The sequence below is a fragment of the Anopheles bellator genome, chromosome 2 (assembly GCF_943735745.2).
Source record: "Anopheles bellator chromosome 2, idAnoBellAS_SP24_06.2, whole genome shotgun sequence".
Lineage (NCBI taxonomy): Eukaryota > Metazoa > Arthropoda > Insecta > Diptera > Culicidae > Anopheles > Anopheles bellator.
Window position 1 is genome coordinate 54911976 of NC_071286.1, and position 17018 is coordinate 54928993.

Here is a 17018-nt window from a genome sequence, read left to right on the forward strand (position 1 = left end):
GGCGCCGTACCGGATCCGTTACGGTCCGGTGGGAAAGGTGCGCGCGTGTGTGCTTATGTTTATCAGGGGTTTTCTTTTTTTCCCTGGCCCGATTAAGCCGCAGTTCGTCGGAATCGGAACCCCCGGGACACCCCTGCGAGACCGTGTTCCGAGTATCCCACGAGGTACGCGAATTTCGCTAAATGGCTTTTGATGATGCTCTTAATTGTTGCACAAACAATCGAACTTGTTTCCGTCGTCCGTGGATTATGGGAAGGGCACGTGCCACATCGCGCCGGTTGTTATGCTGCCCGCGCCGGTTTCCCCAGCGCCAACGGGTTTTAGATAAAAAAAGGTGCAATCGGTTTTTTTTCCCTGTCCCTGTGTACGTTTATTCGTTACTATCGGAGGCGAATCTGGCGGAAGCGGACGGTTATGCGCTTATGATAGCCACAAAATGATAGGATAGATTACGGTCCATCACACATCGCCGGTATTGAGGAAACCAAAGGTTAATCTGCATAGTTCGCAACCAACCGTTCCCACCAGGGGAAAAAGGGGCCAGTGCCAGCCAATTGCGGTTCCGTTGACGGACACCTTTCTGAGGCTGTTTGAGGCTGAGAAAAATAATGCCATTGACTGCTTTATTACATGGTATCGATTCACCCTAAAAACTCACCTAAATATAGGCTATAAATATAATGGGCTAAATATATAGTACAAAAAAGCTAGAGGACAATTTTGTGGGTACCGCAAACGAAATTATCGGAATATTAGTCGTCGGATTTACATTTGCTTCTAGATGAAGCAGAAGTTATATTAGTTATTATTAATTAATTTATTTATTTCAGTTTTTTTATTCGTTTTTAGTGGTTTGTTTATTTATTTATTAAAATGAATAATTAATAAAACAGCCCCGGCTACAAAAACTGTATTAAGTGGTCTAGACTAAATACGGAGTCTTTTCAACAAAGTAGACAATGTCCAAATTTAGATTGATTGAACTTACAATAAATACCAGACCATTCTTTTTCTCACATTGTTTTTTTCAAAACACAGGATTCGTGCACAAGTTAAACGAGAAAGTTTAGAAAAATTAAGTTAATCAATCAAAAATTAACAAACGTTTTACGTTGAAATGGTGTCATGTGGTGTATGCTTCCTATGAAGAAGATCATCCAAACATGTTTAGAGTTCGGACAAGGCAAGCCCCCCCTGACCTTCTTTGCGGTACGAATTCGTATCTCTCTCTATCTCTCCATCCTAGGCTATGTATCACCTGAGAATGCGTGACATTTGCGTTAACCAGCCCGCCGCTTGGTTAATTTGCATCGTTAAAAAAGTCTAGAAATTAAAACAATGCGATTCACAAATAAACCATCGGGCACTGTGGTGACATAAAAGTTCATTAAAACCCTCAAGAGCCGTCTGCAGAGCCACCGGTGTGCCGATCGGCCCCTCGTGGCTTTTCTACTAGAAAGCGGAGTTTGATTTACGACGCCTTAAATTCCCTTAATCGCTTGTTGTACAAGCCGTCGTAATAAAACACTTTTGATAACCCATCGCGGTCTGTGCCGGACCCTCAATCGGTCTCATTTCCATACCGTCGGCCACCGGTCCACGTCCTCCACTCTGGTCCGTTGGTCTGGTTGGTCATCGAAAATACATTAAACTCCCAACTCCAGCTCCTGTGGCTGCCGGGCAGGCACACGGAGCAAACAACAGAAACACGATGACAACATGGAGCAGAGATCAACGAAACAACGGTCGACTGTAAATAAAGAAACGAACAAATATCAAGACATTACACGATTAATTCCCCAGCCAGCCGGTGAGCTATCATCCCGTTCTTGGCGCTCCCAGAGCGAGAGACTCCGACTACACGGCCCCATCTTTTTGGCAAACCCGGTTTCCATTTTCCGATTTTTCTCACGCATCAGAAGCGTTTCATTTTTTTTTTTTTGTTATTTTTTGGAGGGATTTTTGGTATGATTTTTTTCTCCCAACATTCCCACCGATCATTTCAACCGGGCCAGCTCTGGGGCGATGCGCCAACAAACCGTTGGCCGGCGACCGGCGCGGCACCCAAAGCACCGAAAGCATCGAAAAATGTCAACCACTTGAAGAGGCGCACAGGGGACGTCTTGCGTCTTGCGAGCGAGCCCCCAACGAAACGGACAGAAAAAAAACAAATCGTACAACAAACCTGTAAAATTCAACCTCAACCGAGAAACCTCACCTGGATCCGGGAACCAGGCGCGGAGTGGAGACGAGCCACCGCCAACAGAACCAGTCTATGGAAGGCCTTCGCACCGACCGCGCGGACACTCGTCCGCGAGGCTCGTAAAAGTCGGCAGTTTGAAAAACTATCCACCTGTTTTACGATCGGTAATAAATATTAAAGCATTTACTCACGAGGACACGGACGCTGACGGAACGCCGGAGCTTCACGCTGAAGGTCCCCGCAGTCCGCAGTAATGGTAGTCGGAGTTTGCGGCGTAAGAAGGCTGGCCGTGGTGGGTAAAACGGTGCTCCAAGCATCGTCGGGCAATCATCTTCCGAAAACAGATTGCCTCCTCGTCTCGTCGGCAGGGATTTGGTTTTTGGAGACGCACTGCTCGACAAATGTTGGACAGTTGGGCTGGCCGTTTATTTTTTTTTTTCGAGTACAGAGGAATCGACGGGAAAACATAAGGATGGTCATCCTGCGTGTGTGGCGGTGGCTCTCCAGGAACCGCGGGGCAGAAGATGGCAGGGATGGCGAACATTCGTCCGTAGAAACATTAAACATTCTTATTGGCTACGCCATTTCTGGTTTTCATATTTAAAGTTTATCGATAGACTAATGGATACTTTTTAAAACCAAAGTGCTACTTCATACAAACCGGCAAAGGGTACCATAATAACCTGCACCATATTCGTAGTGTTCCTGTCAGTGTTCGTGTAAGCATAAATTGTGATGTAAGCTAAAATATATTGATGTAAGCAAAGCCAAAATATTGATTGATATAGAATTGTTCGATTTGATCATTTTCATACCTGCGATGGTTTTATAGAATACTTCGATTTGATAAATACCTAATTTTTTCATTCCAAAAAATGCATTGTCATTCTCCAAAAAACAAAATAGCTTGGGTCTTCTGAGTGTTAAAAATGCCGAGCTTCGTTTCGAATAGAGCCGTTGCGGTATTCACTACTTTTGCTTTTTAATTTGAAGAAAAATCATTCAAAGCTCTTCCTTTGCTTTTGATGGACAGCAGTTTTGAGCAGCATAACATGTGAGTTTTGGTTTCGACAATTCAAATTTGGTGATTTCGACCTACAGGATAATGGCTATCCTTATACAGCGAAAAGTTTTGAAGACGAGGAATTGCAGGAGTTGTAGGATGTGGACATCCAACCCAAGCGCGACAATATTATTTGGCAAAAAATTTGAATGTGTCCAGAAGGTCATCGTTCCATTGTTTAATAACCGTAACAAAGATTCAGAGGCCACAAACTTCTGGGCACTGGCCAGGAAGCCATACAAAGTGAAATAAAGCATCGCGAAACTGTTTGTGAAATACTTCTTAGACGGCATAGAGGAAGTCGGTTTTGCATCGGCGATTGTCAATGGCGATGAAAAATTATTTTATTTCGACAACCTTAAGCCCAATTAATTATGCCTCGTATCTGCTGAACGGTAACACTCTGCGTGTGGTGGGAACAGAAGGCTATGGTGTACCATGAGCTACTAATCCAGGTGAAACACAGATCGATGCTGGCAACAAATGATTGCATTGTTCAAACAATAATTACTATGAATAAAAATATGTTAAGATTCTCCTGAAAATTATGTCACTTCTTCATAGAAAACACCAACTGACCAACTGATCTGGTAAGTAACATTTAATGTTGATCCACTGGCTGGCAGTATCGGTTTCCCAAACGTTCGCCTTCCCTGACGTACGTTCGCCGAGTGGTCAAGTGCCGCAAATCATAAAATAACGACAACGAGAGGAAGTGGAAGCGTCTTCGGCCAGAGCGGAGCAATATAAACTGCATTATACAACCAAAATCATGTTCTTTGGCAACTTCCCGGAGCCGGCTGGCCTCGCGTTTGGCCTGCACCTTCCGCGCTCCATTTGAAGGTGGACAGTTGGAAGCTGTTCATCATCGCGGCAGGAAGTGTATGTGTGTATGTTGTTGGCCGGGTTATGCTTCCCTTCGAAAACCACCTTCGAAGGACTGGCCCGATGTGCCGGTAAATGTTGCGGCTCAGTGTCTGGGCAATTTACCCCGGCGGGTGCAGCGTGGAGCGTCTCAAAACGGTCGGTCGGTCGGTCAGAGCATATAGTCACCTAAAGATCGCGCTGGCAGCACGTGTTGGCAGATCGGGCAATTCATCTTCATCAGTCGGCCGTGTAGTTGTCAAAGCATCAAAACACTAGACAATTTATGCATCCTCTCGTCCGTTACCGTGCTGGTTGGCTTACTTGGCGCGCGCGCGCGCAACGCTTTAATTGCGAATTAAATATCTTCGCGATGAAATTGTCCCGCAACTCGCTTCAGTGGCGTCTCTCGCTCTCTCTCTCTCTCTCTCTCTAACGCACAGCTACCCTTCATCATCACCCCCAGAGGGTGCTAGAAAAGAAAGGACCTCCGATCGGTCCCGTTTAGTTGAAAGGAATGAACAGCGCGCCCTGCGATCGTATCCGAAATGAAACATTAAAATGAAAAATGACCAACGCCGGTCGACCAAACGGTGGCTCCCTCTGTTGGCTGGGCTATTACATTGCTACACGGCGAATAATAGACTCGTCTGCGGTCGGCCGGAAGCTGGCGATCGAGCACCAAGATCATGTGCGTGGTGTCATTCTATGTGTGCGTGCAGCACCATGGAGGTCTTGTGCTAGAGATTGGACTGCTTGTCGTCGCGGGTTCGGGTGACGATGACGACGAGTTGAACCTGCCCCGATGCTGGCCCCGTGCCAACTACTCATTAGTGCATATTCGCCCGAAATTCCATGAAAATGTCAAAATCCTCCCCGGGCCCGGGGAGTTGAAAGGGCGCATTACGTGAGAAGGCTTAAAGAGCCCTCCCTACCCTTCTGCCCCCGGGTCGGACCCGGAGGCACGACGTGACGTGAGATGTGATGTGACGTGTGCTTCTGTGCCTCGTTCGGGGCGAGTCAGTCGCCGTCACTCAAACTTCACGCACGTGCATTCGTGATGACGTACCGTCGCGCATCGTGAAGATGAGCGCAGCCGAGCGACCGGGGAAGGCAGGTGTCCGGGATTTCGGAGGGGTCGGATTTATTTAGGGCTTTTCCGCCCACAAACTGGCCCGCGGGATGGAACGAATGATAGACACAAGTCAAGGACCCAAACTAATCAACTCTCATGGCTCGCGGCACGCGATTGAAACCACGTTGAGAGGATTTGTTTCGAAAAGTCGCAAGTTACGAGCATCAGTTTGAGATGCACATTGCCCGAATAATAGCTACAATATTTCGACAAACAATGTCTTGGCACAGTGCATGAAAAATATGTGGGTAAAACGGAATCAACTACATGATTCAGGACTTACACAATTGCCGTTCCGTTCCGTATCGGTTCGTAATACTCCTAAGCACAGTAAAAAAAAATAAGATCAATTGTACCTGATAGTCCTGAAATCAGAAACAAGAAAAGTACCTTTGTGCCGCGTTTATCTCTTTGCTTATTGCAACTTAAGAAAAATAAATATAATAATTTTACTTACAGTGTGTATCCAGCGAAACGAAGTATATTTAAAAAACGAAAGATTTTATGAAAGACGAGGATAAAAAGATTCCTTTTTTCAATCTTAAAACACTGAAAAACACTATACAAGTTGTGCTATTCCAGGTCTAAAACTATGCGAGGAGCCTTTTAAACAGATGGCTCTAACTATATATGAGGTCCGCCTCTTGAAGCTCTTTTTGGCAACATTACCATGATGTCAAACATGCAAATGATTTCAGGACGAAAAAAAAATAATTTGATTTGCAACTTTGAAGAGATTGGATCTGTCGACTTTTGTGCCTGAAAATGACGTTTTGCGGGGATCATCGCTTTTCTACTAGCTGCTGAAGAAAACTGCTTCAGAGTCGCATCAAATGCTTGTCGAGTTTGGTTTTAGAAGATCGCAGTGCTTAAAGCAGTGCTCGCAGCAGTTTAAAAAATTTAACTAAATCCATTTTGACTTTGAGAAATGTCACTAACTTGCATGTTTCATGGAAACAATGTTTCCCTGCACCATAATGCCGTTAATTTGTTTTCTAATGATGATTTAGACCCATCGATTTGATTGTAGTGGAAAAGTTCGAATCCTCAAAACTATTGTTGATCTTTACCAACAATTCATCAGTCCGGAGCACTTTGAACCCGAAAAAAGGGGGTTTTTAAAGGATGCCGATTGTAAATCAACTTTTGTCCCGTTTTTGTCGAATATCATTGGTTTTTTCCCATTCAAACTCATATTTCTAACAATTTAACGTTCGTGTCCGGTTAGTTTACAATACTTCAAGGCTTCCAGGATGTATCCATTGAAATCCACATAAAAATGCCTGAAAGTAAATAACATCCTCAAAAACAGTCACACGCCGAGGTTCACTTCTGTCGTTGCCACTGTTCATTGAGTTTAATGATCAAAAAGGAACCATGCTTTCATCTAAGGGTCTTCGGATAGGATAAAGGATGGACAGATGTAGCTGAGGCTTCTTCATTATTACGACTACTGTGCTATTCGTGAAACTATGAACATAATTTTTATTACAACTCCAACCAGCATCTATTTTTTAATCATCCGCACGTTTTTGCTAGTTTTTAATTAGAAACAAATCTTAAAATCACAAAGAACAATACGCATAAGCAAGATGGGCATACTTTAACGTGTGGCCCCCAAGACCACCTTCCGCTTCATTCATGTTAAAATGCGTAACGAGCACGAAGGCTTCGCCGCCGAGATTGTGGGCCATAACTCAAAACCCCTGACGTTGAGCGTTTGTCGTTGGTGGATAATGCGGCCTTTCGACAACAGGAAACGTTTGACATCTTCATCTCCGTGTCTGCTTCAAACGCGAACGCTCTGCATCCCACGAAACGCACGCACGAACTAGCCCGCCACCACCCGAGGCTCCACTGGGGTCCGCCTTGGCCACCGGTTTGCACTAAATCCTGCCGTCCACATTTATTCGGTCGCCTTCGGTGGGTCCTTTGGTGGGCCTGCGACTGCAATTTAATGCATCGCCATGGCCGGGACTCCGAGCGCGGGGCGCTTCGAGCGCTTCATCAGCCCAGCGGCCCATCGCTGCATTCACGGTTGGTTTAGTTTTATGACGCTCGTTGCCCGTTTCATGTGCAATGTTTTTTCGGTTTAACGATCCGCCTCCCCCCGCATTAAGGAGCATAAAACGCTAGCCGTAACCGTCGTCCGATTGTTATGGTGGTTGTTGTCCACGAGTCGGGAGTTGCCACCGAATTGACTGTACGGACGGTGACCATTTGGTCGGAATGGACGCAGGAGAGCAAGAGATTTTTGCCCGTCCGCCGCCCCCCCTGGGGGCAGAAGGAGAAAGGATGCCACAGCCGGGGAACGGAATCGAACAGAAGTCGGGCGAAACGTGAACGCGAAAACGCTCGTCCGATGACGACCGAAGAAATATTAGCTACCGTCGCGTCGGCGAATGGCTCCACATTGGGGCCATCAAACCCTATGATGGGTCGCAAGGTAGCCAGCGGCTAAGGAAGCTCGGCCGGCGACACTGGAGTGTCCGGACCGAAAGGACAGCTTGGACCACGGAGTCGGTCCGTCGGTTTCTCGGGGGCACAGTAAATATGTAACGACAGTAGTTTGGTCGTCAACTATTGATTCGACGGCTGTGCGTGCTCGAAACGGTGGCCACACTTACAAGCCACACAATGGCCAGACAAAACTATGCAAATTTATGCGCCAAACGGTGGGGTGGCCAACGCAGGAATTTCTAGTACTTCCGGAGATTGTGTGGAAGCGCGTACTGTTCAATGGATGGAGCAAAATCAGTACAAAGTTACAGAAAAAGTTACTAGATAAATCCAAACAAAAAATCTCGCATCCCCAAGGATTAATGTACTGCATATGCGTTTTCTGATCCAAATCTGAATTATCGACACATTCAAAGTGTTGCAACAATGCACAGTGTTTAAAATAATCACTTTAATCACTTCCATCTCGCTGCCAGCATGTTGATTGGCCAAAGCAGCAATTTATATTCGTATAAGGGGATGCAAATCATGGCCGCTGATGGCCCCGCTCGGTGTGACATTCTCGCCACGCACCAGATTCAAATTTCCTATTTTAAGAGCGACATGCAAACTGTAACTGCTATCGCAACCAGTCACGCAATATGTGGCATGAAACAAATTAAAGCGTCGTTGCCAATGCCACTTGCCTTTCGAACCCCGTAAACTATTTGCTACAGTTCCGGGTGGCCATTGCGTGCAGGCTAATAACTTAATCATGTCTATGTCAACCTGGTTTGATAACACCCCGTTTGTTTCATTACTAACCGTTCGTTTATTGACAAAGCCACTTGGTCCTCTGGGATACAAATTTAGTCTAATTTCTTCCAACTAAAATCATACTAGTTGGTAAACCTGGTCAACGGTTTTACAATATCTCAAATGGCGTTTAAGTACTTCATTATTAGTCGTTCGGTACGCTTTCCAGCAATAAGGACACGCAAAACAATACATTTGCCGGGGTCAAACAACAAAAATCATCATCCGTGCTCCGTAATGATCGATTAACGACGCTGCGTTATTTACGATGTGTCAATTTGCGTTCTACCACCCAAATCATCTCTCCGGTCCTCTATTAAAACTGATAGCTGTGCCACGATCCGATGCATCATTAAACAACCCAATGCCTCTCACAGCCAGAAGTGAAGCATGTAAATTACTGCCGGCTTAGTGGCCGGGTCTGGTGCGAGCGCTGAAAGGGATAAAGGGCAAATCAATCCAGTCTCCGGTTCAGGGCCTTAATGTAGGTTAAGGTTTCCCTTTCCAGCTTCCAGGAGGCCGGCCAGTAATGATTGCCAACGGAGACCGAAGTGTCCGGTTGCTGCTGCTGCAATTTGCTGCATCGGAAGGCGATGCCACAATCAACTTCGGCAAAGGCCACTGGGCTAGTTACGACGTAAACATCGTTTTAGAACAACGAGCAACACGCAGCTTCATTACCGAAGCTGAATGGGAAAGAGAAAACCCTTTGAAAAGAATAAAGAATATTATCTTTTGCGCAAACAGCTCTGCTGGTAACGATTATCATGCAGCAATCGTTCAGCAGTCCACGAAGCACGTTTGAAGGAAGAGGAAAATCAGCGATGGAAAATCAAAAAGAAAGAGAAAGAAAACAAGCACGATGAAAAATCAGCGAAACGAAAGAGTGTAATGCAACTTGCATACCTTCAGGCGGCATCTACACACAGCCAAGAAACAAACCCATGAAACGTTCCAAAAATAAGAAGCATAATAAGAAGATGATGAAAACACCGGAAATCTCGGCTGTATTTTCAGATATTCTATTTAATTCGAAATTTCAATTAATTTTAACGGTTTAACCTATTTTTTAATCCTTTACATTCAAAATTACTGAATCTTGGGCCTTTGTAAATTAAATATGTTCATTCGGCTTGCAGTATCGCCTTAGTTTTTAAGGCTATTGGGATGCGACAGAAACAAGGAGGAAACATTTACCATGAAGACATGAAAGCAAAAACATAATGGCTCATAAAATTAAGCTTAGAATCTAAAACAACAACTAGATGACGCGTCAATTCTAGGGATAGAACAACAATTCATTTTATACGAAAATAGTAGTGAGATTTTTTTCGATTTAGATAGCGAGAATGATATCACATTACATTTGTTTACATTGACCGACATTCCATTGCAAATACACAAACGTTCAAAAATAACTATAAGGTCCTGAAGGATTTTGCAATCAGAAATGTTATCAATATGCAAAAGCAGTTTACGACCCTCAGCATTCAGCATTCAAAAGATAACAGTCAGGGAGCTGGGCACAACTAACATCATTTAGAAATATAGTAAAGAGTAACGGACCAAGACTTCCCTGACGCACATCGGACACGTTCGAAAAGACATCGGACACACAGTTGTCCGGTTTCATCCGAATTTCACGGAGAGAGACAAAGGACTCAAACCACCTAACGAAAGTAGAGCAAACACCGCCGATCAGTAACAGATGACTTCCCAACTTACGGCGGTCATTCAACTCTACGAGAGTGTCCTCTAAAGCTTTCAGCACTGCTGGGACCAGCGTGGTAGAGATGTAGATATCCAGAGAGCATTAAATGTGAGTTGAACTCTCAACCACACTTGTTCGAGGCAGTTCGAGGTGATCATGCAAGCTTGATGACAACTATCACACCACTCGACTTAGGGCCACGATCGCACCGATACACAGTATAGCGTCGTCACAGAAGAGTGCAGAGCAGGGACATCCTCGTCAAGCCAAGTCTCCGTCAAAACAACAATATCGCAATCCGCCTCGTGAAGAGCCATTCTTAGGTCGAGTGTCTTTGTGCATTAGTCCTCTAACATTTTGATAGTAAATCGACATGTACTGTTGAGGCAGGAACAGGGATGGTTTCGATTCCCCTACCCGGCGTATCAGAAGTATTTGTGGCGCGACCGGGCGCAGGACGAACAGTCAGATTATGACAACAATATTAACAGAATTTTTCGGCAGTAATTTTGTTTACGCAATGTTCGTGGCCAATGCCGACAGAAGAACAACCAAAAGTGCTGCGTGATGACGTCTACTCAATGATGGTCATCCACAAAGTCATAGTACATTTTCACTGTTCCAGCAGTTCACATTAAAATTGTAGTCGCGCCTGAAGGGCAAGGTGCGCAATCCCGATGACGAAAACAGGCCGAAAACGACGCCTGTGTGTGGCGCCGACGTCCCAGATCCTGGAAGGAGGGGATGTAACAACAATTACGATACTCATTGGCCTACGCTATTTGCCAGTGATCTCTTATTTTCAGACTTACCGGAGTGCGCAGGTTAACTAACCTGTACACACTGTCCACACTGCATCGTGAATGCACACGGATACCTGTCGTTTTGGTTCCTGATTGCTTCACGTCACAGGAGCATCTTCTTAATCTTGGGATTTTGTGAGCAATATGAGCGAAACACGTGTTTTCTATCATTCTTCGGATAACGAATCTGTTTTTGCACCGGGTTTTATCGGTAAATGCATCAAACACAAAAGTAAACTCTCAATATCACACCAAAATAGTCACACACTATTTTTCTTCGGACGATAATCGGTAAACGATAATCACTAAAATATGCGCACAGGAGTACTGAATTTGCAGTAATGTGCTTGCAGTAATTGCCAATGCTTAAGTAATTTTGGTAGTAATTTGTCTATGTGTTGGTGTACATATCGACAAGGATAACACATGGGTCGAAAAGTGCCGGCCCTTACACATAGTTGACGTTAATTGCCTTAACCGCTTTTTCAGTTAGTACTAACCTTCTAAAGAAAGCTGGTAAAATTTCATGATTTTCTACGTGGGAATTATTGTGCTAAGAGTGACACTGCTTTTGTTTTCCCCCTGCTACTTGATGGGAAAAAACCCCGTTCAAGTGAGAAAAAAATGCGCACCGGTAATAAATTTTGCTCGAAAAAAGAGTTTATCGTTGAAACTGAGGCATAATTTAGGACAAAAGATAAATCATTCTACAAAAGCATTGTTGAAATGTTAGAGGGACGCTGTATGTGGCCCTTGGATGAAAATTACGTTGATGAAAACAGTCGATTTTGAAAAGAAATAAACGCGTTTTCTCTCCTAGACCCGAGACATTTCAGCCCATATGTTAAGCCACAGGCGGGTAATTTGACTTCCACATAGTGGCATTTTCAACAAACAAATATTGCCACATTCCCAGGCAATATCGTAACACTAATAGGGCAATAGTAATAGTAATAGTGCGTAGTGCAGAATTGTCCCGGCTTACGCAAGAATCATGTAGTTGTTTCTCGTAGTTCATCTGACGTGTGTTTTGGTTCGTCCAACTTGACTCTCGACGATCAACAAGTCTCCGTATAAATCGAACATGCAGAGCATTCATCCCAGGACGATTCTCGTGATCCGATGTTACCCCTTCTCTTTCCAAAGCACGATTAGCTCAAATTGCGAGGGTTTGTTGCGTTAATTTGATTTCTTGCGCGCTTATAGTACGATACAAAAGTTGAACACCATGTTTTCTAATCAATGTTGTGTAAATAAATCAAACGAGCCCGAAGTTGATGAACCGTCAGTTAATAGTAAATAATGTTCTGTGTTAATACTAAAGAACATGCTTTCGTTACATTCGCATTCCTCTACAAGATCGTGTACTTCGTGCACAACTTTCCATCTGTTTTGATAAATAATTTTAAAACAGTCTTCAAATAAAAATACATACTATGGCCCTGGGTGTCAATACCAGGTGCCATATTCTACCATACTAGAACAATCCAGTTACGGGTGGATTAACGTAAATGCCACACCGTTATCCTGCCCCGATCAGCGGTGAACGACGTTGCGTTGGTGCCGAACGGTTTGCAACGTTTGAACTGGAGCGCCAAACAACGGTGGCAAAATCCGATGCTCCGGCAGTGTGAGCGCCGGTCCCAGCAGATGACGAGATTGAAAAGACGGCTCGTGACGCGGGATTGCGGCCCACCGAATCGCAGCACTTATGTTGGTACAAAGTGTTATCACATTCCCCGGTCCATAACCCTTTCCTGATACGCGTAGGTCTCGGTCTTCGGCCGGCTTCCAAGGGGGTCGTGTGTCTGAAAACCGCGAACCGAGCCAACCACAACTACACACTCGCTCGCTCGCTGTGGCTGTTGAATATAAAAATTATATCAGAAATCAGCCCATCAGCCAGTGCCGTTTTGCCGTCCGCGAGGTGCACAGTGTGTGGCGCGTTTGCTCGTTGCACTTACTGATCGCAGTGCCAGTGCGCCGGGCAATGTGGAACCATTGTGGCTGTGCATGGGATAATCATAAACGTTTTTAGTCTGGCTCCACGCGAGAGAAGAACGGAAACTCCATCCAGCAAAACAATAGCACGTGTGAGATCCGTCCCGGTGTGTTGAGCATGAGCATGTTCGCGTGCCAACGGTTTTGAAGGTTGGCAAGCAACGAAAGAGTGTCGAAATCTGCCCCAAAACAAAGGCACGGCCAAGTGTTTGAGAGTTATTTGGAAAGGAGGCCACGGTACGGCAGCATGACGACATACGTGGAAGTAAATATACACTCCGACCCTGAAGAGGAAGAAGAGACCCAACTGGAGCTACAATGCAGTAGTCAGCAGAATCTTTTGCCGAGCATCACCAACGTAAGTTCCCAGACGGAGTAACCACCACCGAATCGCCCCATCAGACACCTAATCAAGCCCACAATAGCGAGGACACTATCTAATCGAACACTGCTTTTGATGGCGTTGGGTTAATCTCTGGCGCACCTTTCGTAGTCCATCTTTGTTACGTGCCATCGCTGCAGGCGATGATTGTGGCGATGATTAGAAAATTGTTTCACAGCCCCAATGTGCCCATGATAACGGGCGTCCCTCAACACATCCACAAGCCCTTCGGAGCAATTTGTTTACGTGTTCGGCTGTAAACCATCGGCTTGTCTACACACCGCTGTTTGGGTGTCACCGTTATGTTGGCGCAAATTTCTAGGTCCCTTCCGCGACTTGGGGAATTCCTCTGTTCCTCGTTGGTTCACTGGTTGGTTGCGTGGCTCCAAGTGTTAAATTCCAAATTCTTTTGTGCGAACAAACAAACGGCAATTACAAACTCGACGACCGACAAGTCTGCAACCACTTGGCACGACTCATAAAACTTGATCGGTGAGCGACGAAGTGTTTCGTGTTTAGCTAAATCACCGACCGATGCTCTCGGCCATGTGCGGGCTTTCGGAACGCTAATCCATGAAGATGTTTACAAGAGGCGTTCGAGTGGCTCTCGGAGGATAAGAATCAAACATAATCAATCAAGGTGATAATGTGAGATGCGGAGTGCATCTTGAAAGCTAGTTTAAAAAAATGCGATCCCTTTCTATTTCGTGTTTCGTAGTTTACCTGTGAAATATCGTATCTACTATTCTGGGACTCCGAACGTTTGCTTCGTTCTCCAATAAGAGTCTTTCAATCTGCAATCGGGCCAGTCGACCGGGAAAAGTGTCAAAATTATCACCGGTCGAAAAGAAATAGGAAGTGAAAAAATATTTTTTGGCCATCAAAAACTCACTTGGAAACATTACGAAGACTTGCTTCCAACGGGTGAAACTTATTCCCACTCACCCGCATGATGGCTATTTACAACTATGCTCCAGTTGTAAAAGAACCGATCGACGGCGATCGTCGCAGATGCTCGTTCCCCGACAGGCAGGAAATTTAGCTTGATGTTTACCGACAGCTTGGACCATCGAGGACATCGATTAAACATGAGCGTAGCCTGAGGGTTGTGCGACGTAGTTGTGTTATCATTGATCATATGATTTCCGCTCGCATCCGGTTATTGGATAAACTTTTAACTTGTCGCCCTCCAGAAGATCAACAAACGGGCGCTTTCGAAACGCTCGCCGTCATTGCTACCCGTGGTGTTAATTGGTGTCCACGTCAAATTCTAGCGAGCGGGTCAGCCAATCAGAAACGTGTTGACGAAATCCCGCTTACAGATTCAACGTCGGACGATCGGATCAGCGGTTTAAAGTAAAACTTCAGACCCGAAGGCGCAATAGTGCATCGTTCAGTTTGGATTAAAAAAAACCCAAGATACAGAACATATTTGATTTCCATTCTAGCTGTCCAATCCTACCTGCCTTTTTACATCCGGTGCAACATCGGCTACGGAATCGTATGGCAAAGCCGAAAAGCGGAAGCTTATGTGGGCCACATTGTTCACTGTGGCCTTTATGGTAAGCAAAATCGCGTCAATCTCTTCTGGATTCCGAAAAACATAAGCCATTTGCAATGCTCATCCTGTGTAATGTGTCCTATTACGTCAGATAGCGGAGTTCGTCGGGGGATATCTTTCCGGCAGCCTCGCTATCATGACCGATGCGGCGCACCTGCTTTCCGATTGCATTAGCTTCATAATTGCCATCCTAAGCATCTGGATCTCAAACCGTCCTCCGGATGGGCGGATGTCCTTCGGCTACCGGAGGGTAGAGGTGCTCAGCGCGTTGCTATCCATCTTCGGCATTTGGGCGCTGACGGCGGTTCTTGTCGTCATGTCCGCTAATCGGCTCATCGAAGGCCACTACGAGATTGATGCAGACACCATGATCATTGTGGCCGTACTGGGTGTTGTCATGAATGTAGCGTGAGTGTACTACATGTATGTAGCGGAACACAATCTTAACACTAATGCTATAAACTCCCATCGACAGGACCGCCTTCATTCTGCACGGTTCATGTAGCGTTGTACACCATGGCCACAGTCATGGAGGGCTCGGACATAGTTATGGTGGTGGCCATTCCCACCACAGTCACTCGTCACCCGCACGGCCACGAGCAAAAGCTCAACAGCTGACGGTAGCAGGCCTTCCCTTATCGCGATCCTGTTCGCCGATACCAAAGCGCATACCCCGGACATACTCATGTGACGAGAAGAAGTGCGATAAGATGGAGCAACTCATCATTCAGAACTATCCTCCGAGTCCCCAAACGACCAGCCCTCGATCCTCAAGGCATAACTCCTTCGCACTCACGTCGGACAGCAGTCAACCGAATCTCGACACGATACTAAGCAGTGCACGGTTAAAGCTGAACAAGGAACACCTTCGCCACCGGATGAGTTTCGACGCGAACATCAACTCACCGGATCTCATTTGCTCGAGTAAGGTAGGCTATTCACGCATCAGTCTCGATCCGGGCTCTTCCCGCGGTCACAGTGACGAAGAAGCTGGTCACAGCGACACGGAACGATCATCTTCCGCCGGGGAGCACCATCACCAGTGTTCCGACTCTTCGGCAGAGGAAGACAGTAGTAATCTTAACGTCCGGGCGGCGATCATTCACGTGATTGGCGATTTCATACAAAGCATCGGTGTGCTGATAGCGGCAGTGGTCATAAAGTTAGCGGTAAGTATCCCTACGGTCCATTATGCTAGAAAAACATTTACTAAACCATGCCAACATCGCGTTCGTAGCCCAACCTGAAGGTGTTCGATCCGATATGTACCTTCGTGTTCTCGGTGATCGTTCTCGTGACGACGGTACGCATTTTCCGAGACTCAATGCGCATCCTGGTCGATGCCGTTCCTAGCGATGTTACGCTGGAAAAACTGTCTGAAGAGTTGGCGTTTATTGAGGGCGTTAAAACGGTACACGATCTGAAGGTGTGGAGTGTATCGACCGGCTGGAACGTCATGACGGTACATCTAATGATTGGTAAGCAACAGAATAGCGCCGGCTGAATGCTTTTAGTGGCTGTGATTTATCGCGTGATTTTGCACAGATCCACTCGCCAATCCGTCCGATATACTGGCAGCAGCTAACCACATAGCGAGGAAGGACTTCCACATCAAGCACAGTACGGTGCAGATAGAGAAGATGCACTTTTAAACCCGACTCGCTACGCGCTGGTGCCCTTGACACTGCTAGTTGCAACCCCGAAGGAAGGAAGATACCGGCTTTCTTCATCCTGTACATAGCCAAAAGTATTTCTATATTTTAGTAGCCAATGATTTCATCGAGCTAGAAGGTTGTAATAAAACGTCATCATAAAGTGGATCCGCTCGGGACAAGATGGTTCATGTTCCAACATTGTTAATTTTTGTTTTATTTCGACCAACTCCGGAGGCCGTGGGGATGTTTCTGACATCTGCCCACAAGAACCTTATCTTTTCTGAGCTCCGATGAACATGCGCAAGCATCAGTTATGATTTCTTCGTTGCTTAAACGGAACTTCTCTCAACCTTTGCCTTCTCATTTTCCATCGTTCATACAAATG

General features: G+C 45.7%; 1 protein-coding gene across 1 annotated transcript; it reads left to right on the plus strand.

The window, feature by feature from the left end:
* The first annotated feature begins 12970 nt into the window (after positions 1-12970).
* LOC131210445 (proton-coupled zinc antiporter SLC30A2-like) lies at positions 12971-16743 on the plus strand. Its single transcript, XM_058203695.1, has 6 exons — positions 12971-13393; positions 14866-14979; positions 15070-15386; positions 15454-16147; positions 16216-16456; positions 16524-16743. Exons 1-6 carry the CDS (start codon positions 13283-13285, stop codon positions 16628-16630), a joined length of 1584 nt encoding a protein of 527 aa, XP_058059678.1. The 5' UTR covers positions 12971-13282; the 3' UTR covers positions 16631-16743.
* The last annotated feature ends 275 nt before the right edge of the window (positions 16744-17018 follow it).

Coding starts and splice junctions, on each gene's coding strand:
- LOC131210445 (XM_058203695.1), top strand. CDS start 13,283: ATGACGACATACGTGGAAGTAAATATACACTCCGACCCTGAAGAGGAA. Junction 13,394..14,865: donor TTTTGCCGAGCATCACCAAC/GTAAGTTCCCAG, acceptor TTTCCATTCTAG/CTGTCCAATCCTACCTGCCT. Junction 16,148..16,215: donor CAGTGGTCATAAAGTTAGCG/GTAAGTATCCCT, acceptor TCGCGTTCGTAG/CCCAACCTGAAGGTGTTCGA.